General features: G+C 41.4%; 1 protein-coding gene across 3 annotated transcripts; it reads left to right on the top strand.

The window, feature by feature from the left end:
* The first annotated feature begins 144 nt into the window (after nt 1–144).
* MBTPS2 (membrane bound transcription factor peptidase, site 2) lies at nt 145–19,252 on the top strand. 3 transcript variants are annotated; one of them, XM_053387058.1, is made up of 11 exons: nt 145–421; nt 1,904–2,052; nt 2,824–2,962; nt 4,192–4,295; nt 5,704–5,831; nt 8,899–9,017; nt 10,148–10,328; nt 12,181–12,275; nt 14,118–14,319; nt 15,699–15,774; nt 17,869–19,252. In XM_053387058.1, exons 1-11 carry the CDS (start codon nt 347–349, stop codon nt 18,089–18,091), a joined length of 1,491 nt encoding a protein of 496 aa, XP_053243033.1. In that variant the 5' UTR covers nt 145–346; the 3' UTR covers nt 18,092–19,252. The 3 variants fall into 3 exon arrangements, with proteins under 3 accessions (XP_053243033.1, XP_053243034.1, XP_053243035.1); XM_053387059.1 differs by lacking the exon at nt 145–421 and adding an exon at nt 657–768; XM_053387060.1 differs by lacking the exon at nt 145–421 and adding an exon at nt 1,260–1,360.
* The last annotated feature ends 217 nt before the right edge of the window (nt 19,253–19,469 follow it).

Raw genomic sequence — 19,469 nt, 5'->3', positions numbered from 1 at the left:
TGTTGACTCTTTTTTTTTTAAGGAGAGCGCTGTTATCGCAAAGTGCTGCACCCGAAGGAAGTTTGGTTTTAGTTTTATATACTGTATATTATTCATACTTTGCTCGCACAGGGAGAATTCCACTACTTGCAAATGGGAACCCGAAGTGTTGATAGACATGCTTAGGAAGGGAATGTGATGCTCAGCGCGCAGCACGTGTTTTCCGGGTGCTGCATCCGGAAGCCTCCTGCTCAAGAAATGTGCTTGGTGCGCGGTGGTTCCGTGTGACGCTTCGTTCCGGAGTGTAAAGGGATTAATTTTTTTGCTTGGCTCGTTTTGCTGGTTTCGTGTCGTTTCTGCTGCTGACATGATCCCGATGCCCGTGGTGGTTTGCGTGCTGGGGGGCTGGTGTGCCGTATACCTGGCCGACACCGCATTGAAGGTGAGAGGGGCGCTTTCCTAGCCTCGGTTGCTAGAGAAGGCATTTTTATGGGAACTGTAGAACGATACTTAACTTGCTTAAGGTTAGAGAAAGAGAAAACTGTATGGATGGTGCAAATATAGTGGCATCCCGAACGATTGCAATACGCCTTCCTTCCCATAATATAAAGTCTAGATTTTGCACGCACACACTCGAATGCCTCCGTGCATACGCTCCGTCACTAGGGGGCGTGTAATGCGGGAGTTGCTGAAATGAAAGGCGCTGTACTGATATAGGAGTGATTTTTCCCATTTTTTCCGCGACAGAGCCCTTTACTGCTGCAAGAAAGCCAGGCAGAAATTCAGCAGGTGCAGCTGTCCAGTGCCTTTCCTGTTCAATGCTTGCCTGTCGTGCAGTTTATAGAGGCACAAGAGAAATAAGACTGATTGTTCAAGTCTTGGGATACGCTCCTTTTCCTACAGATGAAGTCCTGGTCCACCATGCTTTTGCATTTTTACCCACCATGCCTCTCTTCACACGGAGTCGGGAATCTGTATCCAAGCTCCCGGTTTATGCCCATTGTGCATAGGAAGCAGAGCTGCACAGGGGCCTGTCCATAGTCTGGATTTTGTTTTGTTTGTAGTGTACAGACCACACAGATTCCTATGCATGTTGAGGATTTAGGTCTGTAGGTAGAGGGAGACAGATGTTGTATTCCATGTCTGCATAGGATGTAAGAAGTAGACCTAATGATACCTATGCAAAATTAAAGATATATACACACACAGCACGAGAGCCAGTGTGGTATAATGGTTAGCGTGCCGGACTATGACCTGGGAGACCAGGGTTCAAATCCCCACCCAGCCATGAAGCTTACTAGGTGACCTTAGCCAGTCACTAAGCTCTCAGCCTAATTTACTGCACAGGGTTGTTGTGAAACTGAACTCCTTGAAAGAAAAGGTGATATATATATGTAATAGAGAAATAAAATAAGTGATACTAGTAGCACATTGTAGTAAATGATTCTGTGATTTGCTGTTCACTCTTGGACTCTAGCAGTTATTGATTTTTCTATCTTTTAAGAAGTGTGCCTTGTCTTCTTTTTGAAAATTTATGTTTTTAACTTTAATTTTGGAAGTGAGTTTCATAGATGGGGTGTATGACACTATATTTATATTTGTGTCTGACTCCCCACACCGCCACATTGGCTTAGGTTCAACGTATGTTAGACTAAAGCTAATGATGTGTAAAATTGTACAGCTGCGTCTGTCTATAAGCTCTAAGGGTATACAGCTGTAACGGTTGTTTGTTTTTACCTGACCTAAAGAACAGCCCATCATTGGAGTGGGAGAGTACAAACAGAGCTAACAAATGCAACATGGACAGCGGGGGGGGGGGGGAGACAAATCAGCACAAAATAAAATGTGAAGGGTGCAATAGAGATGCCTGAAATACTCCTGTGAAATACCTTCTATGTCTCACTGTTTTTTCCTTCTGTTACAGTCATCTTCCTCCCTGAAGACATCTTACGAAGACTGGCTCACATACTATGGTCTAACCATCTCTCCGTTTCACATGCGATGGCAGACGGCGCTCTTCAACCGCCTGTTTTACAACTGGGGAAGATGGAAGCCCAGACTTCTTTATCTATGGTATTGTTTTAGAACTATAATTCAGGCTTTAGTGAGACAATTACTGGAAATTCTTTTGTATCCTGCTAGTAATAACAGTTACCATTCTGAGACTGATTGCTTACACAATATTTTATAGCTAAATAGAATAGCCTTTTGTTTTAGACTTGAATAGCCTTTTTATGTGTGTATGTGACTTGTTTCACATGCAATAGATGCATGCTGCTGGTATTGAAGACTTAGGAGTGATAAGGCAGTTGCCCTGTAAAATGGGATGGAACACCTCAGGCCCGGGGGCCAAATGCACTCCTGCAAGTCCCTCTATCTGGTCTTTGGGACACACACCTTTCTGAGCTCTGTTTTACATCACGAGCTCTGCTTTACATCTTCCTGGAGTGTTTTTGCTTGGCTGGAATGTGTTCTGGTACCCTGATAATGCTTCTTGCTTGTCTAGATGGAGGCTAGAGAGTGTGAAGAAACTAGATTAGTGTAGAAAGGTAAAACTTCACATGTGTTGTTCTGTCCACTCTAACCCTGCACCCCACAAGCTTGCCCAGAAGGGAAATGCAACCTTTGGGCTAAGAAGATTCCACACCCCTGTGGCTAAATAATGAATGTACTGGTTGGGCTTGCCAAATTGGTCTTGGCATCTGATGTTGAGGATGGAAGCAGGGCTTCAGTTCCCACTAGTGTGCTCTCATTGGTGTTTGGGCAGTTCCAACAAAGCATCATCACAGTTTAGGAGTCCACTACTGAGATTATATTATGACAGCATTTCTGCCTTCATTTCAGGTTTAGTGCGGGAATGTTTTTTGGAATAGCTGCTATGTTTGGTTCTGTTATTCTCCTCGGGAAGACACTGATGCAGACACTCTCTCAGATGCTAAGCGAAGCGCCTGCCGGCCAGAATGATCAGATGCTGCAAGTTGTGGTGAGTTTTATTGCTCTACTTACAATTTAAGCATTGGACTGTAATCTTAAACCAATACCTCCAAAGAAGGCATCTCCTTTTCAATAAACAGTGTCTCCAAACCTAGCATTTTAAAATACATATATAATTTTACTTAAAACTGTTTCTAGATCACCTTGCCAAGGTGGCTTATAACAGCTGAAAATACAATGTGAATCAAACACAGAATTAAGAATAGTAGTCCAGAGTGGGGAGCACTTTATTCAACAGGGCAATCCTTTTTTAAAAAAAATAAAATAAAGGTACCAGCAATGATGCATAGCTGAGCACCTCTGGAGAGGACCGTACCACAATTTTGGAGTAGTTGATGTAAAGGCCCTACCTTTATGTGTCCAAATGCATCCCTTTCAAATAATTTATGTACATTCTTATTTATGTACATGCCACCTTATACGTACCTATATGAGCATAAGTCCCATTCAACCCAGTGGGGCTTACTCCTGGGTAGACATGCATAGAACTGTAAGGTTGCTTGTGGAGTTACTAAGACATGGGAATTAAGGATACACTCCATATGTTGTCTTATTTGCCGTCACAACAAGTATGCAACACAACAATGAATGCTGAATGATAAAATAGGAGCTACATTTTTTACAACTATGCCTTCTACCAGGACATATTTCACAGATGAAACATGATTTTCTGTGGTCTTGTGGAGTTACCACTTGGCTTGAGGAAAAGCACATTCTTGCCGTTTTATGAGGGAGGACTCCTCAGAAATGATGGAGAGCACCATCCTTTTGGCAAGCCTCAAACAACCACTGTGAGGTTTGCTGGTAGGCCAAAGCAGTAGATTTTGTTGGGCCCAGTCTTCTCTGCAGGCTTGAAATTCGGAATGGCACAATTATGTTTTAGGGTAAGGAACTAACTGGAGAATGCTTGGATGTTTATTATTATAGGCTTCCTGTAGTTTCCACATAGACAGAGCCAGTTATGTAGCACGAGAACCAGTGTGGTATAATGGATAAAGTTAAGGAATTGGGACAGGGAGCCCTGGGCTGGAGTTAGTGACATTGAGTCCTATCCCCACCATATATCCATATAACCTACCTCACAGGATTTTTGTGAGGATGAAAGTGGGGTAACTTTCACATAAGCTTCCCTGAGCTCCTTGAAGAGAAAGGTGGGACATAAGGGCCTGTCTTTGCCTTGCTTGCTATCCTGTATCTTCTTGTGTCTTGTGAAAACAGGTGCCTGGTGTGAATCTTCCCATCAGCCAGCTGTCCTATTTCTTCACAGCTATCCTTATCAGCGGTGTCATACATGAAGTTGGCCACGGGGTGGCAGCTATCCGGTAATGCAGTCCACCTTTTTCTTAACTTTGTGATGAGAAAAGTTTCTGGAGCATTTAATTACGTGTGAATATGATACCATGTGAGCTTATAGTGAGCATTTACTTAACCTCCCCTCATCCGAAATGAGATTCAGCAAGGGGGTGAGGTGACGGAGAACTGCAGTCTTTGAAATTAGTTTCAAGGTGGATATCCACAAGCGTCCTTTTTCCAAACGTCCTTGGGACACTTGTGTAAAGCCTTCAGTCCAGTTAACCCCAATTGCTCCTAGTAGGCCCTGAAGCTTTGTGAGGTAAATTGGAAAGAAGACCAGTCATTGTGTGGACAGTTGCAGGGAAAGATGGCAGCCCAAACTCTGCAGAGCCAGCTTCTGGCTGTTCTCTTTTTCAGCTTTCAGCACCTGCTGTGAGCCTGATAGGCCAGGGATTGCTTCTGCTATTAATAAAAGGGGATCTGGCCCAGAGTAATGAATCATCTCCTTCCTTCATTAATCTCCTTCAATCACACCTCTTAACTCTCAGGTTCTTAGGAGTCTCCTTATTCTTTCTGCCACCCCGTTTACCTAATTGAACCATTTAAAGTTGTTGTTCCACCTTTCTCTCTTAAAATCCACCCTCTGTCCAGAGAGCTGGTGTGACTGACTGAGCTGTGAAGTCTCTTTTTCAACACTTGTCTCTGCCTTGAGATTACTAGGCAAGCTGCACTTTCTCATGTACAACATTATAATACTAACGTACCTTACAGGGCTGTTGTAAGGACTGGAAGGTTGCCTATTAATTTATTTGGTATGTTTCTATCCCACCTTTCCTCCAGGGAACTCAAGGTGGCATACAATTTTTCCTCACAATAACCCTGTGAGTTAGGCTAGGCTGAATGACTGTGACTGGCCCAAGGTTATCCAGTGAGCTTGATGGCAGAGTTAGGATTTGAACCCTGCTCTCCCAAGTTCTAGTCCAACACTCAGACCACAGCACTACACAGGCTACTGGACCAGGCTCAAGCTGTTACCTGAGAGAACACTTTCTCCCATAGAGACTTGTAGGGTCACTGCAATCAAGATGTGCCACATCTTGCAGGTGTCCAGATGGCAACAACCAGGAAGAGAGCCTATTTAGTGGTGGCACCCATACTCTGGAATCACCTCCAGCTCTCCCAGAATGCATCAACTATTACAATTTTGATGTATGCTGACGACCTTTTTGTTTTCCTGGGCTTTTTGCTTACCTTTATGGTTTTTATGTTTATCTGGCTACTGATTGTTTTCTAATTTTAATCATAATTGCATATTTGTTTGTATTTCTTATGACTGTACACCGCCTGGAAAGCCTTGACTGACAGGCAGTATACAAATATTTTTTAACAAATAATTGATTCAGTGTTGCAAATTTGTTTTATTCCCGTTTCTTTTAGTGAGCAGGTTCGATTCAACGGATTTGGAATCTTTATATTTATTGTTTATCCAGGGGCGTTTGTTGATCTGTTCACCACCCACTTGCAACTCATTTCCCCAATCCAGCAGCTGAGAATATTTTGTGCAGGTAAAATAACTTTCCCTTTTGTTAACGTATAACATAAATTGTGCTGTGTGTTCCTTAGAACATTTCAGTGTTGCAGATGGAATCTGGAAGTGCCTGGTAGAGCATGGGAGGATGAGTTGTTTAGTTATCACATAAGCCTATAGCCTTGGAGCTGTTCAAAGCCTTTTGGAGCTGAGGTTTGCAAAGTTAATACTTACCGGATCATGAAGGAGGTTTTCCCAGGGTGAGGCTCATCCATTGCACTGCAGGTGTGCTGCCCCCCTGTGATTTCCCCAAATGCGGGAAACTCGACTGCATTAAAAAAAGAAAAAGATGTGCAAAAATATCTTGAGCAGAGATGTAGAGGTTTGTGTTGCCAAGCAATGAGTCTGGCCTAATCTAACAGCAGATGTGCATGTACATAAGCATTCCCTAACCAGGTGCCCTGCAAATTCTCTAGCATGATGGAAGCTGTAGCCCTAAATATCTGATGTAGATAGTATTTTCTGTGAGTATGCAAGCTGCAACAAATTGGCAATGTGCCTATATATAGCTTCCCTGCCCCCACTTCCACAGTGAATCAAGGGATCCTACGTAGCAGTAACCTGCTGTGCTGATCAGGTTCCTTCCATCTTCTCCCAGGTGGGCCGAAAATAAATCTAGTTCTTTCTTTCTTTCTTTCTTCCCTCCCACTGATTATCTGTTTGGTGGGCAGAGGCTGGAATTAAATCTAGATCTCAGGGTTCATAAATCTCTAGATTGGGCTGTGTACTCACACTCCTTCAAGCTTAATATATGGGGGTCTGTAATCGAAGGTACTGGAGTTTTCAACAACACATGCATCTTAGCACTACAAGTACAATCATGCTAGCAATGGGTTGTTGTTCAAGAAAAGCAGGCAGATGTATAGTGGAATACAATCTGTCTTGCTAATTGAAATAGACTGTTAAGAGCAAAAATTGTGTGTTGGGATGGCTTCAAATGGAAAATAAGATGGCTCAATCACCCATTTAATTTGAGCGTTCATGGATATTTTGCTTACGAGCAAGAGGATTAGCGTTCTGGCTAAATTTATGTGCCAATTTAGTTTTAAGCCAGATGTGATTTAAAACACTCTAAAGAGAAGAATATTATTATTAAAGCCAGCTAGTAATGGAAATGTAGACAAACCCTTAGCTACACGATTATAAACAGGCTGGTTTGTTTTACTTTCTTCATGGCAACTCAAAAGCCTCAAGGAAATCCGAAGAAATGAAAACTGGGATTGAAGTGCAAGGATGATGTAAAAACACATTCATAGCAAGCATCTGTCATCAGGTTTAATTACTTTTGGCTTCTGCAATAACTTGTTGGTTGAAATGTGAAATAAGAATTACACCTCCGGTCAGGCAAAATGTTCTACGAAAAAGAAAGACATGCTAAAGTGGTATGTGGGTTTGGCTGCGTTGACAGTTCACAATTCACGTCCAGGGTGTGGGGTGATGATGTGGGGACTTGCCCCTTCATAAAGGCTTTTTTTTTCTTTTCTCTTTTCTTTTGCAGAGCTATATTTGCAAAAGGAAATTACTGAGCAATCTCGCCCCCCCCCCCAATAGCGCAAGGATGGCTATCCCTGGCTTTTCAGATCATCTGCAGGAGTGTCATTAGTCATTAGTCCTGAGTTGTCAAGGCTCATTTGACAATAACATTAAACTGAAACTTTAGTGTTAATGGCCCAGTCCTGTGGAATACTCTGCCAATAGAGATTCGGCAGGTGCCTTGTGTGCCAATTTCCCCGATGAAACTTTTCTTTTCTGTCAGGAGATTAAGAATGTATCTTTCCATAGTAGCTAATTTCTGATTTTAACTTTTTAATTTGGTTTTTATTGCATACCTTTGTGCATAATTGTTGTAAACCTCTCTGGGGTTTTTTTTAATGAATGGTGGTAAATGTTTTGAACCACAACCCCCATCATCCCTTAAAATTGGCTGTGCTGGCTTGAGCTGATGGGAGTTGGAGCCCAGCAACACCTGCCGGCCACAAGTTAGTCACCTCTGATGTAGAGCCTTACTGCTTATATATAACTTCTGCTACGGCAATTTTGGCACAGTTACTTGAAAGCAAGCCCAGTTGAAACTGGTAATAGTGATAAAGCACTTAGCAATTATATCTGTTTTCATTTTTTTGCAGTAATATGTATATATTAATTCTCACTTACATGGACAATCTTGTAAAGTAGGATAGTATTGCCCTCTTCAATTACAGATGGGGACTCAGGTTAAAAAATTGTGACTTGGGTGAGGCGAGAGTTGAACCAATAGTCTTCTGGCTCACACTCTTGGCTGCTACACGAATCCAGCTCTTAAACAGACTCTTATGTCCAAATAATAGTGTGCAGGGTGGTCTAGCAACATGTGACCCTTCCGTATTTGTGCTCTTGTATGGCTGGATCAGTTGAGTCTGAAGGAACTAGCTATGGCACCCAAAAGCTATGAAAGCGTACTCTTTATTGCGAGTCCTTGCTATCCTTATGAACAGTGTTCTGCTGACATACTGTGAATCGTGTGATCGCTTTTCAAAGGTTGACTTAGGTCTGTTCAGTATTCATTCAGACTTCAATCTTGCCTTTGGGATCCCTTTCACAGACCCCACCTATCGTCATTGCAGCAATGGCCCCTTTGTGTTTGAGGCTGGATTGGTTCCCATTCATTATTTAGTCTTGTGCGCTGCTGCTTTGTCCATTGTTTATTAAGAGTGATGCGGCGTTTGCCTTGGAAGTTCTGCCAGGTACAGCCTTAGTCAGGGCTGGCACATTACAGCGCAGTCTTAACCACATCTACCCAGACTTTATCCCTATTGCATTCAATGGAGATTACCCCCATGTAAGTGGGGTTTGGATTGTGTTGCCTTTGTCTTTGAGATCTTAATTTTAAAACCTTCCATCTTGACTTATAACTGGGATGGTTTATTCTTCTCCACTTAACAGTTTGTCACTGTCGTAAATTTAGAAGCCAGTTCTAATAAATTAAGATTCTGTTTCATCTGCTGTTCGTTGCATCAGTAGCCAGTGTGGGTTTTCTTTCTTAACACATACTTCTGTCTTTATAGGAGTCTGGCATAACTTTGTGCTTGGAGTTGCAAGTCTTGTGGTCCTCTTCTTCCTGCCAGCTATTCTTTTCCCATTTTATTACACTGGTACTGGGGCACTCGTCACTGAACTCACAGAGGTAAGAGCCACGAATAATTCAGTATTTAGAAAGAGTCCTCCATAATCTATTAAATCAAGCCTTGCAGTTCTTTCACTCCTTTCCCAAAGTGTTTGTGCTATGAAACTTGATTTTTTGGTGCTGCTGCTTCATGGAGCCCTGGGGCTGGGTGAAATTGCACATCCCTGTTCCATAATATGGTACTAATTGCTAAATTTTCCATGTTAATTGACCCATTCAAAGTACTCCTTGTCCTAGCAAGGAGTATGCTGTTGCCACTGGAGCTTCCTTAGAAAATTCGTAGCACCAGTTATGATAAGTGCTGATGCAAAGACTGTGGACTAGAAGTAGAAAGCGTAGTGAGACTGCCTCTGGCCAAATTGACCTTGCATACTGGGACGGGCAGGGGCCCATTGATGGCGCAAGGTGGTGCATTCATGTAATGAAACAATAAAGATTGGGAGATAATCATAGAGTTGGAAGGGATCGTAAGGGTCATCTAGTCCCTGCAATGCGGGAATCTTTTGCCCAACGTGGGGCTTGACCTTGAGATTAAGAGTCTCATGCTCTACCAACTGAGCTATAATAAATCAGAGGTAATCATAATTGAAACAAAGGGCCTGAAAAAGAAGCTCCCAGACAGAAATAGATACATATACATTCCAGTGCAGTCATCGTCACAAGGAAATTTGTCCTTGGCCTAACTTTAAAAAGTTTATTGTTGATACAGCATTTTAGAAAGTTGCTGTGCTTCTTCTGGAAGGCAGGGAATTGTCAAGGTGGGTTTCTTTGGGTCCTTTTGGAGACAGATGGCAGCAAAACGAACCCCGGAATGGACATTTTCACATTAAGGCACTTGGCTAACTGAGATACATCGATTGCACTGTCTCATCTTTTGTCAAAATTTTTAATTTTTCATCATATCTTGTGTGACAGCAATTCATGAAATCCAAAGTGTGTATTGACTGTGGTTTGCGCACAGCCATAGTCCTATTTTATTCTGTTTTTAGGAAATATTCTTTGTTCCCCCTCCCATTAGAGATGTTACTCCTTCTGTATTTTGGAAGAATGGCAAGAGACGGAGAGATCCAGGCACTATTTGGGACAAGGGTGCATACAGGTTTTACAGCTTAATGTTTTATTGCACTTAGGATTCTCCTGCTAATGGGCCCAGAGGGCTTTTTGTTGGTGACCTTGTCACCAGTCTGCAAGATTGCTCAGTTCATAGTGTGGAGGACTGGAATTCCTGCCTGGGAAAGATCTCTCTGAAGCCACAAACAGGCTATTGCATAAAGACATCAGTGCTGCAACAGCTAAGCTACCCATCTAGAGGTATAGTCGTTTCTATGTTGTTGGTTCTTGTTATTATTAGTCATTTTAAGGATGGTAAAAACAAGGCCTTTGGCTATTTCCCCCCTGTTATATCTGACACTTAAGTTCTGATGGCTGTCTTAGAATTTGTATTAGGGTTTTGGGGTTTATGGTAATATTTTAATTTTGTGATCAGGGTTGGAATGGGGATTGTTATATATTTTAATACTATTGTGATGTTGAATTTGTTAGCCACCAGCTTCTATTGAAAATTGGTTTTGGAAATATTTAAGTAGCTAAACAAATGCCTGTGCATATATCTTGCCTGTATAGTACATTCTTTCTGTGGCTGCCTTCTGAAGATGGATCAAAGCCAGATAACAAATAGATGAGTAACCCAGTCATGTGGTTTTAGTTTCTGCAGCGCAAATCATAGTCTGCACCCTGACAACTGGAAGAGCAGCCTAACCTTGGCAAATGGGGCAGATGCCTCTCCCTTTGTCCTGCTCAACATTGGGACATTACTGCTGTAGAATAAGGATTTGGCCTTGTAGAGCTGTTTCTAAATTCATAGGCTTCCTAAGTAGCTGACAGGATACTTCATAAAGGGCTCTTTACACCCCTCATCTATGCCATCATATTCTCAAAACAGCAGTGATGTTGAAGTCCATCTAAGTGGGTGAACACATTTTGTGGTGGCACAAATTTCGCCCTTTAAGCTGTCCTAGCAGGAGCATCTTATAACTTTGGGCTATGAGGCTAAGTATACTTCTTACATTGCACAAAATAACATTTCACTACTTATTAGTTATCCAAGATCTCCATCACTTCTTTTTCTTTTCTGATATAGCATCGTGCCAGTTAGAAAATGACAAGAGGGTGTTCCCCATCTCCACCCATCTCTTGTCCTGTATCCACAAGTTGGCTCCTTGAGTTCCTAGGATTTATATATTTTTATGTCTGTGGTGAAAAATGTATAAACTTTAATGACAGTTTTTCATTATGCTGCTGTTATTAATAGCTTTGAGATTCTCCTCAGGCCAAAAAAGATCAGCATAAAACATGAATCTAAATAAATAGAGCCTTTGGGGTTTAAATATTTTGTAGCTGTGCATGTAAAAATACTCAGCAGGCAAATCTGTTACCAACATCATATGTCTATTTAATGTGTATTGATAAATGTAATTTGATTTAGCTGTGGCTATACCTACAACTTTCTTGCAAACATAGGTTAGTTTTCAGCCAACTTGTCTGTCCATGTGTGTTTGCTAATAACCCTTAGTAACTGTAATTTTGTAAGGGTTCTGGTTATAACCATTTACAGATTCTTTGCCCTTGCTCAGAATAACAGATCCAAAGGCTCTTGTATGCATCAGTATTAATTCAACTGAATACTTTAGAATACAGAGAGAACTTCAAAGACAAGGGCTCAAGTGGGTTTATTCAGCACGATCCCCCAAACTTGGTTTGAGTACCCTTGACAGTATCTAGATCAGGCATAGGCAAACTCCAGCCCTCCAGATGTTTGGGACTACAATTTCCACCATCCCTAGCTAACAGGACCCAGTGGTCAGGGATTATGGGAATTGTAGTCCCAAACATCTGGAGGGCCAGAGTTTGCCTATGCCTGATCTAGATGTTCCAATTGAACTGTATTCTTTTCCGTTCAAATAAACATTCACAAAAGTATATGGGAGAAATAACTCCACCATGAATTGATGGCAACATTTCTCACTAAAGCACGAAGCCGTCACAGGGAACCATGCCTTCAATGAAGGATACCCGTTGAGTCTTTTGTTTCTTTCGCTCGGGAGTACAAATCTAGGAAGCTGTGATTTCTGAAAATCTAATAATGAGTTGTGTTTCTCTTTAGGTTTTAAAAGACTTGACGGCACTGTTGAATGTTGTAGCAACAACAGCCTCACAGACGTCTGCTTTTCATACAGTAATAACTTAAACGGTCAGTCGGTAAGTTAGCTGTGCAAACTGTCAGATCCAAACATCAATATATATGGTTGACAGACACCACAAGGTTTGTTTTGAAATGTTGGAGTTGGGCTCTTAAACTGAACTTGGCATATTAATCCAGTTGTAAACATATTATCCTCATAACACAATCTGTGTACTTGAGAAACAGAAATAAGGAAGTTGAGCAGTCATACTTCTGTTTACATAACCATTTGAATCCTTTCCTACATGCAAACAAATTGCAGTGACCTCCTGACACACATGTTTAAGGCCTGAGCTAAGAGAGCTAAACTGGCAGCCATTTAACTAAATTTAAGGGTGGGTACTGGTTTTGAGGGGACACGGGTGGTGCTGTGGGTTAAACCACAGAGCCTAGGACTTGCTGATCAGAAGGTCGGCAGTTTGAATCCCCACGACGGGGTGAGCTCCCGTTGCTCGGTCCCAGCTCTTGCCCACCTAGCAGTTTGAAAGCACGTCAAAGTCCAAGTAGATAAATAGGTACCACTGCGCGGGAAGGTAAACGCCATTTACATGTGCTGCTCTGGTTTGCCAGAAGCGGCTTAGTCATGCTGGCCACATGACCCGGAAGCTGTACACTGGCTCCCTCGGCTAGTAAAGCGAGGTGAGCGCCGCAACCCCAGAGTTGTCCGCGACTGGACCTTATGGTCAGGGGTCCCTTTATCTTTATCTTACTGGTTTTGAAGGTCCTAAGCAGCTTTGTGGCCAGGTTTATAGAGGGAAAGCCTTCTTCCATATTGTCCAGTGCAGTAGCTGTGGCCTGCAAAAGAAGTCCTATTAACCACCTCACAGCCTGCCATGCCCATACTTACAGTGTTGTAGAGTGATTACTTTCTCCACGGTGATAATTACTTCCAGAACAATTCTTTGTGGAGATCTGGCAGGCTCTAACTGTTGTATGTTTCTGCCAACAATGGAAAATACCTGTTTTACCTGGTTTTACTTGGCCTGGTTACTCTGATCAATATTTTTAACTTTGTTCTATTGCAATATTTTGTTGCTGGGAGTTGTGTGTGTGTGTGTTTCTGAACTGCCTCAGCATTTCTTTTTAAAATGAAAGCTAGTTCATAAATTATTTTAATAAGCAATGTCAAGATCATGTATGCCTATGGGGTTGTAGCTTGGAGCAAGTAGTGATAAAAGGGATATGCATGTCAAAACTAGAATAACTGGCTCACAGCCATTCCCTGAAGTCCAGCTTTGTGTTTGAAGAAGACACATGCAGTGAAAAGTGCTTGTGAATGTGCACATGAAGTGACTCCCTTATGGGGAAAAGTTGCAACATTTGGGACTTTTCACTTTAGAGAAAAGGAAAGAGGCGACATGATAGAAGTTTATAAACTTACACATGGCAAGGAGAAAGTGGATAGAAAAAAAGCTTTTCTCTCTCTCATAACGTTAGAACTCATGGACATCCAATTAGCTGAATGTTGGAAGATTCAGAACATATAAAAGGAATTCTTCACGCAGCACATATTTAAAAGTATGGAACCTACTCCGACAGAATGCAGTGATTGCCACAAACTTGGGTGGGTTTGGAAAAGGACTGCACAGATTCATGCAGGAGAAGGCTATCAGTTGCTACTAACTAGTTATGATGGCTATTCTCTGCCTTCATGGTCAGAGGCAGCAATGCTTCTGAACAGCAGTTGCTGGAAGTCACAGGAGAGGGGAGAGGGTTCTTGTACTCAAATCCTGCTTGCTGGTTTTCCACAGTAATCTGGTTGGCCACTGTGAGAACAGGATGCTGGACTAGATGGGCCATTGGCCTGATCCAGCAAGCACTGTTATAGTCTCTACCTGCATGTTTATGTAACATCCCAGGTCCAGTATGCCTGTCTGCCAGCACGGAAAGCTATTGAGGCCAGCCAACTTTGCCGAACCAATACGGATTGCCGGAGGGAGTTTGTTCCAAGTTTGTGTGTGACGCCTTCTCTGGAAAACCAAACTAGGCTTATCCGAGTGAAACATCCACCTCAGATGGATATGCTGTTTGTTGGGCACCCGCTGCATCTCCAGTATACAGGTTGGTATGATTGTGCGGGGAGATTATAAACAAAGCTGAGCATGTGAGTAACTAAACTTCATAGGAAATTTGTTGGCAAGTCTAATGAATTCAGCTACCCCCCACCTTTAGCAGTGCTTTATCTGTGTGATGAGCCTGTTTTCTGAGTCAGACTCCAAACTGCACTCCACTCTCCCTTCCTTCCCTTGAGCAGTTGCAGTAAATGAAGTTATTGGAAGGGACCTCAAGGGTCATCTAGCCCAAGCCCCTGCTTCATGTGTTTAAAAAAACTTAGATGTGGCAACATGGAAAAGATTTAAAGTTCTCTAAACTTTAAAGAAATTGGGCTTTATTTTGTAAGCATGCCTTTCATACCTGTTCATATCTCTTTTATACTTGGGGATGCATAAACAGATAATTGGGCCTAGGCAGGTGGTATGGTTCAGGTATCTGAAAATATTGCTACCAGATATTTAGATATGCCCATATCACACTTCCATTTGATTTCCACAGGCTGTCCAAGTTTAACATGCTGTCATTTATTTAAACTAATATCTTTACACATGACAGGGCCTTCTTGGTTGTGGTTCTTTACTTGTGGAATGCCCTCCCTGGTAAGGGGCATCTGTCTCCCTCGTTATTAATTTCAGGGGGAATTTTAAAACAATTCACCCAGGCTGAAAGATACTATTCCTGGCAAAGCTGAAATCATTAGCTGTGAAAATACATTATTGTTTTTAGTTGTTCTTAATGCTTTTAAAAATGTTTTTTATATACTTTGTATTTACTTGTGTTGCTTTGCTGCCTTGTTGTTTGCCACCTTGGACTCCCTTGGGAGGAAGCAGGGATCTAGAAGAAGAAGAAGAAGAGAGCCCTGGTTCTGGCAGCAAATTGTGTTTTTAATCAGACTTCTCTCAATGCTTAAAGTTTGTACCTTTGGGCTTAAAAACAAATCTCAAAGAGCAGGGATAATCCTCTCAACAATGTAGATTATTCCTCTTCCTACTTTTACCTTCCTTACCATTTCTTCCTAGCTTGAAGTTAAGCTCTGACACCAAACAATTGAGGAGTTGGAATGGAATTCATTTCCTGTTTGTTGCTGCCTTTTCTGCTGTCATAATTGCGTCTGTGGTACTTCAAATAAGAATATTTGCTTTATAGTCTTTGATAATAAGAAGTACAATTGCTCAATTGTAAAGTAGCCACAAGCACATCATATGCTTAGGCCTAATGTTCTCATAAAATAGAGCTCATTAATGTATGACTACATTGGCAATAGTATAGGAGAACAAAAGCTATATTTGTCATGAATGCTCAGAAATGAGAGATGTTTGTATTCTGCCAAAATGTTCTTCACTTTCATATGCTTGTAAAACTTTCTTTTTTGTTATTCTTTAAAGTGAGTCTCAGCAGTTTTGTACCTCGACACAGCTTCCTCAGTATCGATCTGCCTGTGGTAATGGAAACATTTTGCAAGTATCCTTTGTTATTTGTGTCAGCTTTTCTAGAGAAGACACTGCAAATATCTCTGATACATAAAAGGACTTTTGAGGACCAAAACAATTTGATTTTTCAAAAAAGAGATTGCTCTTATCTAGGTTGTGTAGATTTAGTTTAGAATTAAAGCTTATTACATTTATACATTGCTTCCCACGAAGGGTTTCCACTACGGTATGTGAAATATAGTGTTAGATTTTCAGATTCTAATCCTAGCACTTCTGTCCTGTTTTCTAATGTTCCTTTCACACTGCAGTACCTGTTTCATTATTGAACTAAGGATTTGTTACCAGTGTTGTGCTATATTCTGTTTATACCAGTGGTTGTGGTGAGGCACAGCAACAAACATCAATGGAGAACATCACTACTCTCCAACCCTATCCTCACATGCATTCCTCTGGTCCCCACGATACCCCCATCCAAAGAGCGAGAAAGAATTGTTTGCGAGTATATCACCTCGATTTTTGTCCCCTTCTATGATTTTCTGGGTTAATGGGGCTGCAAATGGATTATTTCTGGAACCAATTAATGCAGAAATGAGTGCTGAACTTCTGCTAGTTCCCACTAGATTTCCAGAATTGGCTTTTATGTTGTGTGAAAGCTCAAATATAATATAATGCTCTAGGATGTATGAAATGTGGAATTAGAAATATGTACACAGAAGTGAGAGTAGAAATGTTGATGTGATAATAGAGCACATGTGTGCATAAAGCAAGGATAAAGGTAAAGGGATCCCTGACCATTAGGTCCAGTCGTGGCCAACTCTGGGGCTGTGGTGCTCATCTCGCTTTATTGGCCAAGGGAGCCGGCGTACAGCTTCCGGGTCATGTGGCCAGCATGACTAAGCCGCTTCTGGCAAACCAGAGCAGCGCACAGAAACACCATTTACCTTCCCGCCGGAGCGGTACCTATTTATCTACTTGCACTTTGATGTGCTTTCGAACTGCTAGGTTGGCAGGAGCTGGGACGGAGCAATGGGAGCTCACCCTGTCGCGGGGATTTGAACCGCCAACCTTCTGATCGGCAAGTCCTAGGCTCTGTGGTTTAACCCACAGCGCCACCCGCGTCCCATAAAGCAAGGATGGGGCATGGCTATTATTTTCATGAAACGGCATACTTAGAGGATGGCAGTGAAACCACCTCATTCCTGTAGCCAAATCTTTTAACTTGCATTGTTTTCTTGCTGCAATGAGTTTGTGTTTTCCGCTGAGCTCCAATACAGTAAGTAAGCTGGTCTGGGGGGCAGGGAATCAAATCTTTAAAATGGAATGCAGCAATATGAGGGCAGGTTTTCTTCTTCTCTGCCTTGTGCTCTTTTCTATGCAAAGAATACAGCACTCCCAGTTTACATGTAAACGGTACAGATACATATAAATGGCACAGATACATGACTCCACTGCTTCTTCCTGCCACAGATACTCTGTGCCCACTGCATATGCTCCATCCTCACTGAGCTGTTTTGGGTTTCCTTCTCACTTAGAAAAAATTTCTAACATCTGCAGTCCTTGAGAAACGCCCCCCCCAACCCTATTATAATGCCCTCTCATTTGTACAGGGTGCCATTTTGGTTACCTAAAGATTGGCACTTGGGAAATGCAGTTGATAGTATATACCAGGTGTGGGGAACCTTTGATCCTCCAGTTCCCATCATTCCTGGCCATTGGCCTCGCTTGCAAGTTGCAATTCAGCAACATCTGGAGGGCCAGAGTTTCCACAAAACTGGTATATATAATCGCTAAGCTTCTAACTTAAGAACAAGGGGAACGAGGTAGGAGAATGGGGGAAGTTAGACTATAGAGCAAGAGTTTTGAAGGTCATTTGTAAAAAAACACCAAACCAGTTCATTGATGTTAAGGTGGCATGCTATATCAAAGGAATATTAAAATACAATGTTTGGTGGCACTTCCTGGGTTTTTATGTGTTCCATTACCAGTCTTTCTCTAATGTGGACAATACAATTCATGTTAAAACAGTTGTGTGGTGAAATACTGTGTTTCCAAGGTTTAGACTATATCTTACATTTAAAATATATAAATGCAATCTTGTTTATTCCCCTTAACCAATTTTAACCAGGTATCTGATTTCCCTCTCTGGAGCGCTGGCTGTAATCAACGCAGTCCCTTGCTTTGCTTTGGATGGCCAGTGGATATTAAACTCTTTCCTGGAAGCTACTCTTAGCACGCTGGTTGTTGAAAAACAAAATAGGGAGCTAATTGGCTTTTTAATTTTGCTCTCTGGCAGCACACTTTTAGCTGCCAATGTAGCGTTAGGACTTTGGGTGGTGACAGCCCGATAGCACATTTTTTGTTCGTTTTGACATCTGATAATTTATACTAGGCACATGGGAACTAGTGAAATTGTGTGTGTGTGTGTGTGTGTGTGTGTGTGTGTGTGTGTGTGTGCATCCATGTGTGTGTGTGTTTGGACAAGAAGAAGACAAGCAGCTTCAATCAAATTATGGCACAAGAAAGATTACTTTCCTGTGAGCTATAAGTAATTCAGGATTGGACGGTTGTGATCTTAAAGATTAAATTATTTCTTCTTTAATCATTTGTGAAAACTTTATTGGAAAGGCTGAAGAGTTAGACTTGGCTTATTTAGATGTCCTAGCAAGCTCCTGTACGGTGGAAACTTGCTCTTCCAAAATAAGGGGACAGGAATAATGTTGCGTTCATTTTCCTAGCCATCACTACAAGCTGTTATTAGGAGCTAGAAATGTTTGTGATAAATGCTGAACCCTTATTTTATGCTTAAAATACATGGTCCTGCACTCTATACATGCAGGATTTTTGTGGGTGTAGATAGGCATTTTCCTTTGATTGCATGGGAATATTTTTCCCCTAGATAAGAGGGGAAGTTCTGCACTGCATTCTCATTCTCTTATTTTCTGTTTAAACTGCATCAATATGTTGATTATTCAAAATATCTTTTTAAAAGTTCCCCACCCCCTTATTATTTTATATTTGCATTTTTAAAATGTTTACTTTAGGCAGATGATTTTACCATGATCCTCAATTTTATCATAGCCTATGTTGATCTGAGAAAAATAATGGTTTGTTTATGTGTTTTTAATAATTGGTTGGAAGTCTTTTTGAATGTGTCACGGCATAGAAGCAGGATATCAATTTAAATATAAAAATTATGATGTGTCATTGCTAATTTATACTTCATTGTAAAAATCTGTATCAGATGGAAAAGTACTGTTTGATATTCAGAGAGAATGTACATAATTTAGGCTCACTTACTTAATAAGGAGTAAGTCCATTAAGCTGAATGAGACTTCATTTTGAGTAGATGTGCGTAAGATCAAACTGCACAATGAATACTTCGCTGGTTTCTTTAAGTGACCAATCCTACTTTTAAGACTTCAGATGCATATAGAGTTAACATGTTTATTTCTATGTAATGATCTGATTGTAATGAATGTAACGATATAATTAAATGCTTACCTTTCTCTGGGTTTACAAAAATAAACTTTTTTGTTTAGTTAGAAACTCCATTACACAACAGCTGTACATTGGCTTTACAGAAATGTTGCAAATCTATAGACCTCAATATTGATAGTTCTATGGCTGGAAAAGTGGCCCTACAAGGTCAAACACTGAATTTCCCAGACCACAGTCCAGTACAGATTAGAATGGTTTCAGTAGGCTTATGTGTATCATATTTTTGAG

This window comes from Podarcis raffonei, chromosome 4 (assembly GCF_027172205.1).
Source record: "Podarcis raffonei isolate rPodRaf1 chromosome 4, rPodRaf1.pri, whole genome shotgun sequence".
In the NCBI taxonomy this organism is placed as follows: domain Eukaryota; kingdom Metazoa; phylum Chordata; class Lepidosauria; order Squamata; family Lacertidae; genus Podarcis; species Podarcis raffonei.
The sequence above is the reverse complement of the archived record's forward strand: the minus strand, read 5'-3'. Positions and strand labels throughout refer to the sequence as shown.